At 39.4% G+C, this 19,838-nt stretch overlaps 1 protein-coding gene across 5 annotated transcripts in view; it reads left to right on the top strand.

The window, feature by feature from the left end:
- Positions 1 to 19,838, top strand: part of CENPI (centromere protein I) — a 61,750-nt gene that overhangs the window by 5,582 nt on the left and 36,330 nt on the right. For all 5 annotated transcript variants that reach the window (XM_066357225.1, XM_066357224.1, XM_066357221.1 and 2 more), the window contains exons 4-6: positions 292 to 429; positions 2,269 to 2,387; positions 2,671 to 2,778. In XM_066357225.1, the coding sequence (XP_066213322.1) occupies positions 292 to 429; positions 2,269 to 2,387; positions 2,671 to 2,778 (365 nt within the window). The remainder of the gene's footprint in view (positions 1 to 291; positions 430 to 2,268; positions 2,388 to 2,670; positions 2,779 to 19,838) is intronic.

The raw sequence follows: 19,838 nt of genomic DNA, 5'->3' as shown, positions 1-19,838 counted from the left end.
CGTTTTATTTATATTTAAGTCTGAACGATGTTTTATTTTTTAAAAATGACCAGATTCCCTCTGTTACATCTGTCTAAGACTCACTCTTGACGCTTGTCTCGGCCACGTGATACATTTATCCGTCCCACCCTAAAGGCTGGTCCCGTGAAAATATTTTCTGACATTAAACTGGTCCATGGCCCAAAAAAGGTTCGGGACCACTGCTTTAAAGTATCCAGAGTTGTAATTGTTGAGGTTAGAGATGGTAAGAATCTTAAAGGTCCCACTATTTAATATGGTTCCTTTTTCCAGGTCCCCTTAAAACTTCACAGAGTAAAGATAAAAACATGGAAAAACACTTGAAAATTGTGGAAAATGCGGCTTGGAAATATGGATTAAATCCGGAAGAACTTGACATTCTATTAAATGTGGTAGTCAGTGGGAAATATGGTATGTTGACAGGATATACCAGTCACAATTTTGCTATTAGATTGTTCGTTGGAATCGGTTGTCGTTCTTCTTTAGTATTGTCTTCATAAAACCGAAGTGGGACTTTCTCACATTTGGACTATTTTGTGAGCCAAAAGTTTCTGTGTGTGCACATGCTGAAAATTGCTAGTTATCACATATTTTTACAAGTAAAATGCATAGACACTTGTCACCAAATACATGGGAACCATTTTTAGTATTTCTCTTAAGAAGCATAGATATAATTTAAATAACGTTGCTGGAAGGCACCTTAAGAGATCACTTGGTCTACTTCATTGCCTTTAGGTTCATTTATGATGTGGTCTACATTCTCCTGTGTGCCCCGACCAGGAATCAAACCTGGGACATCCACACGCTAGGCCGACACTCTACTACTGAGCAAACCGGCCAGGGCTGGTAGCTATGTTAATTAGCCTGATGGGAGTAGTTATTTCACTATGTATCACGTCATACATCTTAAATATATATAATTTTCATTTAAAAAATAGAGGTCTTCACCCTCAATGGGAAAAAAGACCTGTGTAAGATGTTTCTGAGACTACCACATGCAGGCGAAATTAAGAACAGCATTATCTCAGTGAATGGATGTGATCACCATGTTAAAATGCATATGAAACAGTGTTTAAATATGCGTAAGATATTTCTAAGAGTGCTACTTGTTATCACAGTGAATGGAGGTGATTGCCACACTTTAAGGCATATAAAACAGTGGTTAAAGACACATGTATCCAAGATGTTCTTGACAGTTAAACTTGTATAAGAAGTTGAGAATAGTGTTTCCCAGTGAATGGTTGTTATCACCACACTAGAATGCAAATAAAAATAATGTTTAAATATAAAAAAGAAATTAATGAGATACCTATTTAATTCTTGAAGCCTTAAGAAGCAGAAGCTGATACAGGGTATACACAAAGCTATTTGCAACATCGCTTCTTTTCCCAAACAGAAGGATAAAATGGAAGCCAGGGAGTGTGATGGAAAAATTGGACTGGTATAGAATATTACTTCCCTCTAATTCCAAGGGTAGTTCTTGCATTCTGCTTCCCTCTCCACTTTTTTTGGGGGGAAGGGGGAGAATACAAATATATTTATTTATTTTTAAGTATTGCAGCCCGTGTAAGATGACTGTCAGTAGCTTTAAAATATATCAGGATCTATTGTGCCATTAAAAAATAGTAACAAAAGACTAATCCTTGAAATGTTCCTGTAAAAACTTCTTTGAGGTGTAATTCACATTCCATAAAATTTATATTTTTGAAGTGTCCAATTCAGGTTTTAAAAATTATTTATTGGTTGATTTTAAAGAGGAAGTGGGGGGTAGAGAGAAAGACACACACAGAAGCATTGATCTGTTCCTATATGTGCCCTGACTGGGGATCAAACCCACAACCTTGGCATATTCGGATGATGCTCTAACCAACTGAGCTATCCAGCCAGGGTGAGGTTTCTTACTGTTTTCATTTGTTGTTTGTTTGTTTTTAACACTCACAATTGTGCACCCATCACCACTCTCTATTTCCCAAACATATCAATACCTCAAGAAACCCTGAACACATCCTCCCTCTTTAAATAGAAGTATTAGAGCCAAAGAATTTGCTTTATAGTTTATATCAGAAATTAAAGGTTCATTTTTTGTTTTGAACTGTGTTTTGTCTTGATGATAAGAGATGTCAGCTCTTGCTCATTTTTTCTTGCCTTTGGTATAAAGTGAGATTTTTTTAAGGACCAAGAGGGAATCATAGGAAGGAAACAATCAAGATATTAAAATGCAGTTTAATTCAGAGCTTGTCTGCTTTCCAGGGAGCCTGGTAAACTCTCGGTTGTGGAGATGCATGATTCCGGCAACTCTGATATCCGAAGATTCTGTGGTTAAGGCGGTCTCTTGGCTGTGTGTGGGCAAGTGTTGTGGTAGCACCAAGGTAATCTTTTCAAGCATTTTGATGATAACTCCTTCAGAACCACTTAAGGGCTGTCCTGGAAGAGCCACTTACGGAGTAATGGCATTGGCCTTTTGTGCAAAGCCTTTTGATTGGGAACAAAAGAGCTTGATGCGAGGCCTCTGTTCAAACAAATTTTTTACCGAGAGGTAAAATCTATTATCCTGCTTTGCGCTAGAAGCTTCTGAAACAGCCCTGAGGGGGGAATTAGGTTCTTCTGTACCAGTTCTATTTCTCTAAAGATAAGCATTTTGTCTCTCAATAGGTTCTTTTTTATCGTTGGCTGGTTGCAGTGTTTGACTTCATTGATCACAAGGAGAAAATTAACTTGCTCTATGGCTTCTTCTTTGCTTCATTGCAAGATGATGCGCTGGTGAGTAAAAATTAAACGGCATCGTTCAGACTGTACATGCTTATATGTTGTTGCACCATGTGTGCTCCAAAGCTCCACACAGTATGTTTTTTCTTCTTTGAAAAGGTGTCCAGTGGTAGAGAGTCGGCCTGGCGTGCGGAAGTCCCAGGTTCGATTCCCGGCCAGGGCACACAGGGGAGGCACCCATCTGCTTCTCCACCCCTCCCCCTCTTCTTCCTCTCTGTCTCTCTCTTCCCCTCCCGCAGCTGAGGCTCCATTGGAGCAAAAGATGGCCCGGGCGCTGGGGATGGCTCCGTGGCCTCTGCCCCAGGCGCTAGAGTGGCTCTGGTTGCAACAGAGCGCCGCCCCGGATGGGCAGAGCATCGCCCCCTGGTGGGCGTGCCGGGTGGATCCTGGTCGGGTGCATGCGGGAGTCTGTCTGACTGCCTCCCAGTTTCCAGCTTCAGAAAAATACAAAAAAAAAAAAAAAAAAAAAAAAAAGAAAAGGTGTCAAACAGAAAAGTATGAAAAATAACATTACATCTTTCCATCTTTCTCAGATTAACAAATATAATTTTTTTTTACCATATTTGCTTTATATCTTTCAAAGAAATCAAATGTTAAATATAGAATGAACTCCACATTGGAGTCTCTTTGCTGATTGAGAGCAGTGGTTGCTATCTTTCGCCTTTAAGCCACTTTCACAAGGCTTTTGCATCACTAATTCTATATTTTCTTGATTAACACTGCAAAATCTTCATCAGAATTAATGAGGAGAGGATTGCTTTTCATAAGATGGCAGTAGACTTTTATTTTTTTATTTTTTTTACAGGGACAGAGAGAATCAGAGAGGGATAGACAGGCAGGAACAGAGAGAGATGAGAAGCATCAATCATCAGTTTTTTGTTGCGACACCTTAGTTGTTCAGTGATTGCTTTCTCATATGTGCCTTGACCGCAGGCCTTCAGCAGACCCAATAACCCCTTGCTTGAGCCTGCGACCTTGGGTCCAAGCCGGTGAGCTTTTTGCTCAAGTCAGATCAGCCCGTGCTGAAGCTGGCGACCTCGGGGTCTTGAACCTGGGTCCTTCCGCATCCCAGTCTGACGCTCTATCCACTGTGCCACCGCCTGGTCAGGCTAGACTGATTTTGATTAAATAGCATAATTAGGCCCTGGCTGGTTAGCTCAGTGGTAGAGTGTTGCCCTGGCATGTGGAAATCCCAGGTTTGATTCCTGGTCAGGGCACACAGGAGAAGTGCCCATCTGCTTCTCCACCCCTCCCCTTCTTGCTTCTCTCTCTTTCTCTATCAATATCTCTGTCTCTCTGTCTCTCCCTTCCCATCCTGCTGCCATGGCTTGGTTGGAGCGAGTTGGCCCCGAGCACTGAGAATGGCTCCATGGCCTCTGCCTTGGGCGCTAAGAAAAGTTCTCAGTTGCTGAGCAATGAGAGACACCCCAGATGGGCAGAGCATCACCCCCTAGTGGGCTTGCTGGGTGGATCCCAGTTGGGGTGCATGTGGGAGTCTGTCTCTGTCTCCCATCCTCTCACTGAATAAAAAAAAATAGCATAATTGCTCCCATTGAAAACATTAATAACTGAGAAAATCTGCTTTCCACCTGAAAGACTTTCAAAGACTGTCTTTGCAGACCATGTGAACCATTCATCTAACCCAGTGGTAGTCAACCTGGTTCCTACCGCCCACTAGTGGGCATTCCAGCTTTCATGGTGGGCTGTAGTGGAGCAACCAAAGTATAAATAAAAAGATAGATTTAACTATAGTAAGTTGTTTTATAAAGATTTATTCTGCCAAACTTAGCGAAAATCCGACATAAAATACTTGGTAACTAATTATTATTATATGCTTTAACTTACTGTAACTCTGCTTTACAAATTTTATAAAGTAAATTTACTTCCTTACTTTATAAATCACCATTACTGTGGAACCGGTGGGTGGTTAGAAAATTTTACTACTAACAGAGATACAAAAGTGGGCGGTAGGTATAAAAAGGTTGAGTACCCCTGTTCTAACCAAATTCCTCTTGCCATTTGGGAAGGGGACATTACGCCTCCATTTATTGATCTCAATTTTAAAAATTGATATTTCCACTGTGTCTGTTGCATTGTACTAGGCAATATAGAAGAGTCCATGTTTAGCAGAGGGTTTCTGTATTCCAGGTATGTGTAATCCAGTTGGAGAGTTAAGAAGAGCACATAAAGTTAACTAACCCAAGAGTTAAAATATCAAAGACAGTATATGATAGTGTGAGGATAATAATTGCTGTATTGTATCCAGGAACGCAAAGTAAACTAAATCAGTGATTAGAAGAAGCATTATAAAGTGTGTGGGTATTGAGCGAGGCCTTGAAGATTGAATGGAATTTGAGATTTGATAAAAGGGAATGATGTTTGATATGACAGGAATAGTTCAAGCATAGTTGTGAGATGTGTAAGTTGTGTTTCAGGAGACCCTAAATAGACTGATGTACAGTTGTTGTCAGGTGGTGTGAGTGGTAAGGCTTGAAAAGTTGGGTGAGGAGAGATTGTAGAGATCTTAGAATGTGATGCTAAGGAGTTTATCTTCTATCCAGTGTGGAAATCATTGAAAAAGTCTAAGCAGAACATGTTGAAAGGAACATTGCAAGAAGCCATATCTAGTTGTGTTAAGAAATATGAATTAGGAGAGAGGCTAGAGTCAAGGAAATTAGTTAGCATACTAATACGATAATCCAGGTCTAACATGGTGAAGTCCAAGACTATGGTTTGTGGACCCCTTAAGGCTCTCCAAGACCCTTTCTGGAGGTCTGAGAGGTCAAAATTATTTTCAAAGCAATATCAAGATGTTATTTGCTATTTTCACTGTTTACATTTACACTGATGGTGATAAAGCAATGGTAGATACGACTGGTGCCTTAGCACAACTCAGGAGAGTGGAGCCAAGCTGTACCAGTGTTCATTGTATTCTTCACTGCACTAAAAACCAAAAATGCTAGTTTCACTTAAGTGTGTCTCAGATAGAGCAGTAAGAATTAATTCATTAATTTTATTAAATTTTTACCTTTGAGAAATCTTTAATATTCAGTATGATGAAAGGGAAGTAAAAATAAATCTCTTGTGCAGTAGGTATCCTGAGGAAAAGCACTTGCATGATAGAGTTGCGTGCTAAACTATCTGCCCTTTTTTTTCTTTTTTTCATCAAGTGCCATTTTAAATCAAAAGAATGACTGACATGAACTGTGGTTATTCAGACTTGGGTATTTGGCAGAGGTAAGCCTGTCATTTCAAAGAAACCCAGTGACAATATTTGTTGCCAATGATATATTTGAGCTTTCAAGTAAAAGTTACAAAGTTCTCGAAAGTTTGTATCTGTCATTGTAAACTTGACAACTTCCTGGTACTTAAAGACTTCTCTGATGAGATTGGTAGTAGCAGTATTAATGAATGTAATTTTTAAATATTGTGTAATGAAATATGTCAATATTTGGAACTCAGTGATCCAGTATTTTCCAGATATTATAAAATCAAGCATGGGTAAAAGATTCATTTAAAATGCAAGGTATAGCAATGAATTTTAATGGAACAGAGTAAAAGAGTGTTCATTGATAAGGTTTCCAATTGCCCATTGCAGTTAACCCTTAAGGAACTACTACTTAATTGAGTTTCGGTGTAGCACCATGGACTAATATCCACAATTTTCTGAAAGAGCAATTAAAATATTTCTTTCTTTTCCAACCCCATTATCTGTAAGGCTAGATTTCCTTCATGTACTTCAATCAGAACAACAACACATGTTTTGTTTTTTTATTTCAGTAATTTTTTTATTTTTCAGTTGTAATTGACATACACTATTATATTAGTTTAAGGTGTACACATACCCCAGTGATTAGACATTATAAAACTTACCAAGTGCTCACCTTAATAAATCCAGTACCCATCCGACACCATACATAATTACAGTATTGTTGCTTATATTCCCTATGCTGTACTTTACGTCCCTGTGACTATTCTGTAACTGCCAGTTTGTCCTTCTTACTCCCTTCACCGTTTTTAGCCATTCTCCCCGCCCCCTCCAATCTGGCCATCATCAGAAATAAAACATTCTTAACATGTTTAGAATAAGCCGAGAATCCAACTGTATTCTATTAAGTCAGAAACATTAAATATTTTTGTAGAAATGTAAAACTATGCCATTCTAGTCAATTTTTTGTTTGGGAAATATAGTTATTTTTTGTGAAATACGTCATTTATGTTAGCATGTATTGGGTTCATAATTTTTTAATGAAATAATAAACATTTTAAAATTTCTAATATGATGAATATCAGTAGATATGATTGATGTATGTAAATGAAATCTCCTTGGGGTATTCTCTAATTTTTAGGATGTAAAAATGAGACCAAAAATTTTGAGACTCACTGTCCTAGGCTGAGGTGGTAGAGAATGAAAACTTAAAAGGACAAATTTTAGGGGAGATTGTAAAGAAAGAATTGATGTGAGCTGGTACTTCGGTAAGATTAAGAGAAAGGTCAGGAAATCTGAGTTTGTAAGTAAGCATGACTCAGAATGATGGTAGCTTTGACAGTGAAAGGAAATTTGTGAGTAGGAGGTAGTTTGGAAGGAATATATTTGAATTAGATATACAAAGTTTGAGGTTGTAAGGCATCCTGTAGAAATTCACTCTGAACATTTATTAACTACATACAGTGCCAGGTATTGAACTAGTATTAGGAATACAAATATGAATAAGACATAACAGTTAATTTAAGTGAGGATTATACACTAGGCACACGATGCTTTATTTTTTTTTATAAATAAATTTTTATTAATGTTAATGTGGTGACATCAATAAATCAGGGTACATATGTTCAAAGAAAACATATCTAGGTTATCTTGTCATTCAATTATTTTGCATACCCATCACCCAAAGTCAGATTGTCCTCCATAACCTTCTATCTACTTTTCTTTGTGCCCCTCCCCCTTCCCCTTCCCCTCTCCCTCCTTCCTACCCCCCTCCCCTGGTAACCACCACACTCTTGTCCATGTCCCTTAGTCTCGTTTTTATGTCCCACCTATGTATGGAATCATGTAGCTCTTGGTTTTTTCTGATTTACTTATTTCACTCCGTATAATGTTATCAAGATCCCACCATTTTGTTGTAAATGATACGATGCCATCATTTCTTATGGCCAAGTAGTATTCCATAGTGTATATGTGCCACATCTTTGTCCAGTCATCTATTGAAGGGCTTTTTGGTTGTTTCCATGTCTTGGCCACTGTGAATAATGCTGCAATGAACATGGGGCTACATGTGTCTTTACGTATCAATGTTTCTGAGTTTTGGGGGTATGTACCCAGTAGAGGGATTGCTGGGTCATAAGGTATTTTCAGTTTTTTGAGGAACCACCATACTTTCTTCCATAATGGTTGTACTACTTTACATTCCCACCAACAGTGAATGAGGGTTCCTTTTTCTCCACAGCCTCTCCAACATTTGCTATTATTACCTGTCTTGTTGATAATAGCTAATCTAACAGGTGTGAGGTGGTATCTCATTGTAGTTTTGATTTGCATTTCTCTAATAACTAGTGAAGATGAGCATCTTTTCATATATCTGTTGGCCATTTGTATTTCTTCCTGGGAGAAGTGTCTGTTCATGTCCTCTTCCCATTTTTTATTGGATTTTCTGTTTGTTTGTTGTTGAGTTTTATGAGTTCTTTGTATATTTTGGATATTAGGCCCTTATCTGAGCTGTTGTTTGAAAATATCATTTCCCATTTATTTTTTGTATTTTTCTGAAGCTGGAAATGGAAAGAGACAGTCAGACAGACTCCCGCATGCACCCGACCGGGATCCACCTGGCACGCCCACCAGGGGGCGATGCTCTGCCCACCAGGGGGCAATGCTCTGCCCATCCGGGGTGTCGCTATGTAGTGACCAGAGCCACTCTAGCGCCTGAGGCAGAGGCCACAGAGCCATCCCCAGCGCCTGGGCCATCTTTGCTCCAATGGAGCCTTGGCTGCAGGAGGGGAAGACAGAGACAGAGAGGAAGGAGAGGGGGAGGGGTGGAGAAGCAGAGAGGAGAGGGAGAGACAGAGAGAGAGAGAGAAGAGAGACCGAGAGATAGAAGGGGGGAGGAGCTGGAAGCATCAACTCCCATATGTGCCTTGACCAGGCAAGCCCAGGTTTTCGAACCGGCGACATCAGCATTTCCAGGTCGACGATTTATCCAATGCGCCATTGAATTTATTTTTATCCTTGTTTCTTAGATGTGTTTCTTGTAGGCAGCATACAGTTGGATTTTCTTTTTTAATCCGTTCTGCTACTCTGTGTCTTTTTATTGGTGAGTTTAATCCATTTACATTTAGTGTAATTATTGACACTTGTGGGTTCCCTATTGCCATTTTATAAATTGCTTTCTGTTAGTTTTGTATCTTGTTTGATTCTTCTCCTTTGTTTTTCTATCATTTGCTTTTGTTCCTTTGTATTTCATACTTCTTTCCTCTGTTGCCACCTTTTTAAGTCATGTGCTTTTGTGGTGGTTTTTTTCAATGGTGGTTACCATTAAGTAATGAAAAGGGTACCTACCATATTCATTGTAGTACCCTATCTTATGAGTGTTTCTGCACTCCATTGTCCTTTGCTACTGTTAATCTCTGTCCTGTCCCCCCCCTTTTTTTGTTTTTGTTGTAACAGTTTAAATTTGACTTTATTGTGTTCTTGGTGGAGCTTTTACTTGTGGTTTTGTTTTGTTTTGGTCTTTGTATCTGGTTGGAAAACCCCCTTTAGTATTTCCTGGAGTGGGGGTTTTCTGATGATAAATTCCCTCATCTTTTCTGTATTTGAATGTTTTTATTTCTCCTTCATATTTGAAGGATAGCTTTGATGGGTATAGTATTCTTGGCTGAAAGTTGCTCTCTTTCAGAACTTTAAATATTGTGGTCCACTCTCTTCTAGCTTGTAGAGTTTGTGCTGAGAAATCCGATGATAATCTAATAGGCTTTCCTTTATATGCTGTATTCTTTTTTTCCCTGGCTGCCTTGAGAATTTTTTCTTTGTCGTTGGTTTGTGCCAATTTCATTATGATGTGCCTTGGAGTAGGTTTGTTGGGGTTAAGAAAACTCAGAGTTCTGTTTTCTTCTTGAATTTGAGGCTTTAGTTCTTTCCACAGGCTTGGGAAGTTCTCATCTATTATTTGTTTGAATATATTCTCCATTCCGTTTTTCCTCTCTTCCTCTGATATTCCTATTATTCTTATGTTATTCTTTTTGATGGAGTCAGACAATTCCTGTAGTCTTTCTCATTTTTGAGTCTCTCTCTTCTTCTCTCTGTTGTTCCTGAGGTTGCTTATCTTCTATGTCACTAATCCTACCTTCTATCTGGCCTGTTCTGTTAGCTAAGCTTGTTATCTCATTTTTCAGTTCATGAGTTGAGGTTTTCATCTCTGTTTGATTTGTTTTTATAGTTTTAATTTCCTTGGTAATATATTCTTTGTGTTCGTTGAGTTTTTTTCTGAGCTCCCTAAATTGCCTTTCTGTGTTTTCTTTTATATCTATGAGTATTTTTAGGATTCCTATTTTAAATTCTCTGTCATTTAGCTCCAAGGTTTCCAATATATTAATTTTTTTCTCCATAGATTTTTCCACATCTATCTGTGCTACTTCTCTATCTTTGGTATCCATGATATTCGATTTCATTTTTCTTTCTTTATTTCCTTTTTCTTATTGGCATCTGAGGGTGGTCTTGTTGATAGCACTAATGAGAATTAATAAAGAAGAAAAAGTAAAAAAAAATGGAAAAAAATTTGGAAAAAAATATTAATAAAAAAAACAATAATAATAATTTATTATTCCACCCTTTTTTTTCTTCTCTTCCCCTCCTCTACCTTTCTTTTTAGTAAAATATTGTGATGAACTGTGAATTATATTATGCTAAATGGAACAAAAACTGCCTATAATGAAGGGCCTGAGTTGGGGGAAAGTGTTCAGGGGGCGAAAAAGGAGGTAGGGACCCACAAAATGAAAAAAAAATTGGGTCAAGTATAAAATGATTTGCTTTTAAGTGATGGTCGACTAAGATATAATGAGAGGGAAAAGGGGGAAACAGGAAAAAAAGAAAAAAAATTACTATATTAATTGGAGCAAAAACTAAATGAAATGGAGAGCCAGGGTTGGGAGGAATGCTAATGTGTTAAAAAGTGAAGTAGAAAGCACCCAAAATGCCACACAAAAAAACCCTTGAGTCCCAGATAAAATAATTTGTTCGTGATTGAGAATTGAATGAGAGGAAAAGTAAAAGGAGAAAAGAAGAAACTAATAAAGAGGGAGAAAAAAAAGAAAGGACAAAAGGAAAACAAAAACAAAAAAGAGAGAGTTAAGGGTTTTGGAATGTAACCCTCATGGAGAATAAGGAAGAAGAAAAGAAAGAAAACGGGAAATGTAGCACTTATGGGTAGTGTAGTTCAAGAAGAGGAAAGAATAAGACAGGCAGAGAATAAAAGGACCAAGGTAGAGGAAAAAGAAATAATAATAATAATAAGTGTCAGAAGATTAAAGAAACAAAAAAAAAATAGTGGAAGAAGTTATAAAGTCTGGATTTTTCTTGATTTTTGAGAGGTTAACTTCTTCCTTTTTCTTTCCTCTCCCTCTTCCTGGTCGGTGACTCTGTACTCCAGGCTCTGCCCCTGTGGCACGCTTAGGTAGAGATTTGCCGTTGATGAGACTTGCCGTTGATGAGACTCTACAGCAATGTCATATATTAGGCTTTAGTCTCGTTGGTAGTCAAGGCTTGTTAGCGTTTGCAGGCTTCGACAATGAGAGAGTCCATTTTCCCGGAGTCTCTCTCCTAGTCTCCCCTTCCTGAATCAGCAGCCTGATGATCCAGCTATGAGGCTGCTGCTGCCTCTGCCTGGGGAGTAAGAGGCTCAAAGAGCTGGAAAATCCCCACTCTATCCCACTCAGCACAGGGATCTGGGTAAGGCTCTGGCAGTCAGAGCCGCCAGTGTAATCAGGTAGAGTGGAAGCCAATTGCTCTCAAGGTGACTTTCTATGAGCCTCCAGGCCTGTTCAGCACGCCTAGCACTCTGTGGGACTACTCTCCCCAGGCTTTTTGAACGTTGTAACCTGTTTTGGCTGGGAAGAAGATGCCCTAGTTGCTGCCTGCAGTACAGGAGGTCTTAACATCTGCCAAATCCCTCTTTTTAGCATGTATCCCTGATTATGAAAGCTCTGCCAGTCAGAAGTTGCCCCCACCCCTTTAGCAAGAGGCACTAAAAAATACCACACCTCTTGTCTTAGATCGCTGAACCGAGAGAGATTTTGTCAGAGCCGCGTAGGTCATTTGGGAGGTGAGCAGACTGTGGGTTAAGCTTATTTCAGTGATTGGATCCGCGGATCTGCTCCAGGAAGGACTGCAAGCTGCTCGTGCGCCCCTCCCCCGACGCTTGATTGTTAGCTTGAATGGCTGGGTGAGACGCCCTGCCCGCCCAGAGAAGCTCGGTCGTCGGAAGTTCGCTTTGGCGCACTCCCCGTGCGCCGCTGTTAGCTCGCGTGGGCTGATTCGCCACAGGCAAACTCTTTCCTCAGCTTGAACAAATGTCTGTACCACAGCCTAGCCTCCTCCACACCCTTAGCCCCCTGACTCTCAGTTCGAAGTGAAAGCAGCCTTTGCTCAGGTTAGTGAGGAAGGCGGAGTGTTCCTTTCTCCCATCTTATTTCCTTCAGGGTTGATTATATATTTAGTCAATTTTTTGCTCGATCATACCTTTGTTTTTAGTACGTGGGACTCTCAGACGCTCCAAGGATAGATTTTTCTGTCTCTGGTTGATGAACTTGTTGAAATTTTGGGGAGATTTGTCAGTCGCGCTCCTCACGGTGCCATTTCTCTGACGTCACTCTCGGTGCTTTCTATCCACAGTATTTCATTAACTCTAAGGTAACATCAATTGTAGGATGCATCATTTTATGAGCCAATATGAAGGAATGCTACCTTTGAAACTGTCACATGACATCGTTTATAGAGTTAGTCCTATTTTCAGAGATGTTAAAATGTGAAAATTTTTTCTTATCCTGAGTGTGAAACTTCTTTTTATGCTATATCAATATTGAAAATCAATTTTCTTGAGCACCACCTATTTTCTGTACTTGTCCTGTTCAATATGGTAGCCACTAATGTCCTATGACTAATAAGCCCTGGAAATGTGGCTAGGCCAAACTTTAATGTGCTGTAAGTGTGAAATGCACACCACTTTTTTTTCATTTTAGAGGAAAGGAATCTGAAGCACTGAGAAGTCAATTACCCAGGGTCACACAACTAGAGCTACGATTTATGGGAAATTATGTCATTCTCATTTTAGAGTTGGGACAACTGAGACATGGAAAAGTTAAGTAGTGCCTGACCAGGTGGTGGCGCAGAGAATAGAGTGTCAGACTGGGATACAAAGTACCCAGGTTCAAAACTGCAAGGTAGCCGGCTTGAGTGTGGGCTCATTCGGCTTGAGCATAGGGTCCCCAGCTTGAGTGTGGGATCATATACATGCTCTTCGGACAAGGCACATATGAGAAAGCAATTAGTGAACAAGTAAGATGCTGCAACGAAGAATTGATGCTTCTCATCTCTCTCCCTTCCTGTCTGTCCGTCCCTATCTGTACCTCTCTCTTTGTCAATAAAAATTTAAAAAAGGAAAAGTTAAGTACTATAGCTTTCCTAAGGTTAGCCACCTAGGAAGAGGCTGAGTCTTGAAGATGTTTAAGTGTAGTAGGGGAAAAGATAGGTATAGTCCATCAATTCTGTGATCTTATCGATAAAGTTCTATGGGGTGTAGAGGAGAGGTACGCAAATGAGTTTAAAGATCAGGGTTAGAGTTACAAAGATTTGTTTTCAACAGGAAGATAGATACGTCACCTGACAATAAGCAGAAAGAATGGGTGTTGGTGCTGATAAATTTGTCGGTTAATAAGTGACACAATTGAGGGCATTCCTGACTAGTGGTCTTGGTGATTTTTCAATGTTTCAATCAAGTAGGAGGCACGGTCTTCTGTTGATAATGAGGAGGGGAAAATAGAATATCATGTTTGAGGCCCTGGCTGGTTGGCTCAGTGGTAGAGCGTCGGCCTGGTGTGCAGAAGTCCCGGGTTTGATTTCCGGCCAGGGCACACAGGAGAAGCGCCCATCTGCTTCTCCACCCCACCCCCTCTCCTTCCTCTCTGTCTCTCTCTTCCCTTCCCGCAGCCGAGGCTCCACTGGAGCAAAGATGGCTCGGGCGCTGGGGATGGCTCCTCGGCCTCTGCCCCAGGCGCTAGAGTGGCTCTGGTGGCAACAGAGCGACGCCCTGGAGGGGCAGAGCATCGCCCCCTGGTGGGCGTGCCGGGTGGATCCCGGTCGGGCACATGCGGGAGTCTGTCTGACTGTCTCTCCCTGTTTCCGGCTTCAGAAAAATACAGGAAAAAAAAAAAGATTATTATGTTTGAGGAGAGAGTGTAAATATTGAAATAGCTCCTGATGGAAGTGGGAATGATAGTTAGAGATGCAGAAGTTTTGAATATCCGGGATAGGTTAGAGAGCACAAATTCATGATATTACTAATATTCAAGGGTAGATAATTTCTCCATGGTCATAAAGGGAGGCAAGGAGAGTGAGCTGATGGACCAGGGTGTCTAGAGACAAAGGGGGTGAAGAAGGTGAAGGTGGAAAATGGCAGATACAGAGCACGCACAGCTATGGTTCAGGATACCTAAGTGACAGCCAAGACGTGTATTGGGATTAAAAGCTGGAATGATAGGAAGTTGTAGCATTGGGATTGATTTCAGATTGGAATGATTCGCTGTGCTGACCAGATTCAGAGTGACCTTGGTCAAGGTGTTGAAGGCAACTGAGGGAATGAGGATTATTTGGATTGAAATTTTCTGTATCCTTATGGGTTTGTTGTTCCTGTTGTCACTGCCTATTGATCAATTACTGAATGATGTTATGTTGAAAATCTCCAGCTATGAATACAAAATTATCAGGTTTCCCTTAAAGTTTTGCTGATTTTTGCTTATATAGATTTTGAGTCTATTATTAAGTGTATGCACAATTACAGTTTTCATATCATCCTGTTGAATTAAACCTTTTGTCATTGAGTAACCCTTTGTTGTTAAAATGATTTTTGTTTTAGTCTATTTTGTTTGATAATGACATTGCTACTCTGGATGTACTTTGGCTAGTAGTCGCTTGGTGTATTTCTATTTTGGGATTAAAAAAATATTGTCCACCATCTACCCCAGGGGTCCCCAAACTACGGCCCGTGGGCCGCATGCGGCCCCCTGAGGCCATTTATTCGGCCCCCATCGCGCTTCCGGAAGAGGCACCTCTTTCATTGGTGGTCAGTGAGAGGAGCACATTGACCCTCTCATTAGCCAAAAGCAGGCCCATAGTTCCCATTGAAATACTGGTCAGTTTGTTGATTTAAATTTACTTGTTCTTTATTTTAAATATTGTATTTGTTCTTGTTTTGTTTTTTTACTTTAAAATAAGATATGTACAGTGTGCATAGGGATTTGTTCATAGTTTTTTTTATAGTCTGGCCCTCCAATGGTCTGAGGGACAGTGAACTGGCCCCCTGTGTAAAAAGTTTGGGGCACAGTGGATAGAGCGTTGGACTGGGATGTAGAGGACTCAGGTTCGAGACCCCGAGGTCGCCAGTTTGAGCGTGGACTCATCTGGTTTGAGCAAAAGCTCACCAGCTTGGATCCAATGTCGCTGGCTCGAGCAAGGGTTACTCGGTCTGCTGAAGGCCCGCGGTCAAGGCACATATGAGAAAGCAATCAATGAACAACTAAGGTGTCGCAACAAAAAACTGATGATTGATGCTTCTCATCTCTCTCCGTTCCTGTCTGTCTGTCCCTTTCTATCCCTCTCTCTGACTCTCTCTCTGTCCCTGTAAAAAAAAAAGTATATAACTAGCTTTTATTTTTAAATCTTGTTTGATGATATTTTGCTTTTACCTGGAGAATTAGTTTATTTACCCTTGTAGTAGTTATTGATATAATAGAGATAAGTTCATATATCTTATGTTGCACTTTCAAAATGGTCTGATTATTTCCCTCTGTCTCTCTGATTTTGGATTGATTGTGGTTTTCCTCCTATTCTTGTTTGGATGTTAACATGTGTGTGTTCTTTATAGGTACATATGTGTTATTGTATCTGTATACAGCTCAGAAAAATGAGGGGATATTTCAAAATGAATATGAAGTGATAAAATATCCTCTCATTTTTGTGAGCAGTGTATTTTAACATGCATGTATAATGTAAAATATATATCTCAATATTTTTACAGGTTTTTTTGTTTTGGAAATGTATTTCATAAAATGTGTCAGCATTTAATGGGTTTATTATTTTTTAATGAATTAAATATTTAAGATTTATCTCAGTTTTAATTTTTAATGTTTTTTCTTAGAGACTAAAAGGTAAGCATTAGCTTTACCTTCATCTTGATAAGGACCTTAGGATGCTTTAACTTTGATCATACCCCTTGGATTATGTTAATTGACTGATTTTAGTTCTAGATTGTTCTTGCCATCCTCCTTCATGTGCACATAAAGTAGACATTATTCTTATCTTCATAGTTGATGTTTGTTACATTTACCAGTATCTTTGTAGTCTCAGACCTTCAATCTGGATCATTTTCCTTTTTTTTTTTTTTTTTTTTTTACGAGAGAGAGAGAGAGAGAGAGAGAGAGAGAGAAGGACAGGTGGGGACAGACAGACAGGAAGGTAGAGAGATGAAAAGCATACATCAGTTCTTCCTTGCGGCACCTTAGTTGTTCACTGATTGGGTTCTCATATGTGCCTTGCCTCTCGGGTGGGAGGCAGGGGGCGGGCTCCAGTGTAACCAGTGACCTTGAGCTTTAAGCCAGTGACCATGGGGTCATGTCGATGACCCCATGCTCAAGCTGGGGACCTTGGGTTTTAAACTTGGGTCCTCTGCGTCCCAGTGTGATGGTCTATCCACTGTGCCAGCGCCTGGTCAGACCATTTTCCTTTTTCTAAAAAGTATATTCTTTCGAATATCCTTTCAGTGAGAATCTTTTGATTCTAAACTCCCTGTCTTAGTCTGAAAATGTCTTTATTATGTGTTTGTTCTTGAAAATTGGTTTTGCTGTGTGTAGAATTCAAGGGTGACAGTTACATTCTCTTAGAACATTGACAATATTATTCCGTGAATTCTTTACTGTTGTCGTTAAATGAGTCTGATTGTTATCTGTTGTTCCTTTTTTTCCCTCTGGATACTTTTTTTAAAAAAGCTTATTGAGGTATGATTCCCATACAATAAATCTATTCTCCTAATACAATTCACTGCTTTTTAGTAGGTTCACAGATACCTGCAATAATACATTTTAGAACATTTTCAGCACCTCAAAAGCCCATACCCTTTAGCTATCCCCCCATCTTCCCATTCAGTCATGCCTAAGCAACTCCTAGTCTTTTATGTTTGTTTTTAGAGATTTAGCTATTCCGGAAATTTTATACAAAAGGAATCATATAATACATCATCTTTTATGACTAACTTCTTTTACTTAACATGTTTTTTCAAGGTTTTACATGTTGTTGCATGTATCAGCACTTCATTTTTTAATTTTTAATTATTTTAAAATTATTGAGTTGTTTGGGCTGACATTTTTAATAAAATTAAATAGGTTTCAGGTGTACAATTGTATTGTGTGTTCACCACCCCAAATCTAGTTTCCTTTAATCACCATTCACACACCCCTTTGCCCTCTTCTACCTCCCCCACCCCTTTCCCTCTTGTCATCCCCATACCATTGTCTGTGTCTATGAGTTTTTTTGTTTGTTTTTTAGTGGGAGAGACAGAGAGAGGGACAGACAGGAAGGGAGAGAGATGAGAAGCATCAATGCGTAGTTGTGTCACTTTAGTTGTTCATTGATCACTTCTCATACATGCCTTGACTGGGGGGCTTCAGCCGAGCTAGAGACCCATTGCTCAAGCCAGTGACCATGGGGTCATGTCTATGATCCCATGCTCAAGCTGGTGAGCCCGCACTCAAGCTGGCGACCTTGGGCTTTCAAACTTTGGTTCTCAGCGTCCAAGGTCAATGCTCTATCCATTGTGTCAGCACTTGTCAGGGCTTTGCCCATTTTAAAATTGGGTTACTTGTCTGGTCTATGGTGGTGTAGTGGATGAGGCATTGACTTGGAACGCTGAAGTCGCTGGTTCGAAACCCTGGGCTTGCCTGGTCAAGGGACATATGGGAGTTGATGCTTTCTGTTTCTTCCCCCTTCTCTCTCTCTCTAAAAAAAAAAATGAATAAAAAATGTTTTTAAAAATTTGGATTACTTGATTTTATATTGTTGGGTCATAAGTATTCTTTCTAATTTTAGATAGAAATCCCTTATTACATATATGATTTTTCTGGGAGGTACAAGTAAAGCTGAAACCACTTTAAATTCTTCACTTGAAGTTTTCTTGGTCATATCACTAGTCTAAATTCAAACTGCTGAACTGTAGAGGATCCAGCTGGTGGTTATAAATTCTTGGGAAAGGCTTGACCTGTAGTACGCAAGAGTGGATGGATAATGATTAGTATGTGTTTGACTCTCCCTTACTTTTGACATCTTTCTTAACTCCATACTGGTTTTGTTCATAAACTGAAAAAATTGCAATATAAATGAATTCTGTGTTTACACATACTTTGTAAAGAATGGGAAATAATAAAGCATACTTTTCCCTTTCTTATAAAACTCAGTAGGTTGAGTTCTTCCAGGTAGGAACTTCACCTTTTATAACCCAAGTATTTGGTAACACAGTTCATGGCACACAGAATGTAAACTTCGTAAGAGTAGACCTTTTTGTCTCTTTTATTCACTGCTCAATAAATAGTTGTTTCATGAGTGAATGAATGAATAGGAACTACTCATAAATGTTTGTCATAACAATCGCAATATACTTGGGTCATTTTTATGATGCTGACTAGAGAGTTTCTTGCTCAACTCAGAGGGAGGGAAGGGGGCCTACTTTTTCTCTTTGTTTATTTTCTATATTAGAAATATTTATTGGAGTATAATATATGTACAGAAAATTGCCTGTGTCATAAGTGTTCACTTCAATTAATTTTTATAAACTGAACACATTTGTGCAAATACTACTCTTATCAAGAAACAGGGAGCCTAACTTTTAAAAAGCATTACTTCAGAAAAGTCATTTTTATATAGTAATTTGGTGGGAGCCTGACCCTGGAGTGACTCAGATACGGTGGTTAGCTATTTGCAAAAAAGGCAATTGTAAAGTGTTAGATACATATAATGTTTTCTGTCTAGATGTAATTAAAGGAGAATGTCAGATTTCCTATGCTGTTGGTGCCTAGGGCAAGTGATTGTGTGACAGTTATTTCATACCCAACATGATAGTGTTACTAACAGTTCATATTTTAGGGATGTGAGATCATAGTTGTTGTTTTGTTTTTTTTACTGAAAGTTATATTTTGTGTCTCATATGGCATATGTGGTCATAATATGTATTTTCCCCTTAAAAACAGGATTCCTTATCTAAATTCATTCTTCTAACAAGTATGTCCAGAATCTGAATCCAGAACCTGAATCCATTGCTAAGTAGAAGAGATGCAATATGGAACACAGTACTTTACTTTACACTTTAAACTTCAGTGTTGTGAATACCTAAATACAAGTTTTTTTTTTAAAGGTCTGCTTTTGTTACCTTCTCTAGTTCCATTAAACAATTTATTTTTCAATCTCTTAACATTTAGAACAGGTGTTGGCAAAGGGCTGAGTAGTAAACATTTAGGCTTGTGGGCCATACTGTCTCTGTTACAACTACAATACATAAAGGAATGACTGGCCCTGGCCAGCTGGCTCAGTGTTAGAGGGTTGGCCTGGCTTGTGGAAGTCCGGTGTTTGATTCCCAGTCAGGGCACACAGAAGAAGTGACCACCTGCTTCAGGGCACACAGGAAAAGTAACCATCTGCTTCTCCACCCCTCCTTCTCTCTCTTTCTCCTTCCTGCAGCCATGGCTCAAGTGTTTCAAGCGAGTTTGTCCTGAGCACTGAGGATGGCTCTGTGACTTCACCTCAGGCA

This window comes from Saccopteryx leptura, chromosome X (genome assembly GCF_036850995.1).
Source record: "Saccopteryx leptura isolate mSacLep1 chromosome X, mSacLep1_pri_phased_curated, whole genome shotgun sequence".
NCBI lineage: Eukaryota > Metazoa > Chordata > Mammalia > Chiroptera > Emballonuridae > Saccopteryx > Saccopteryx leptura.
Note: the sequence above shows the minus strand (reverse complement) of the source record. Positions and strands in the feature narration are given on the sequence as shown.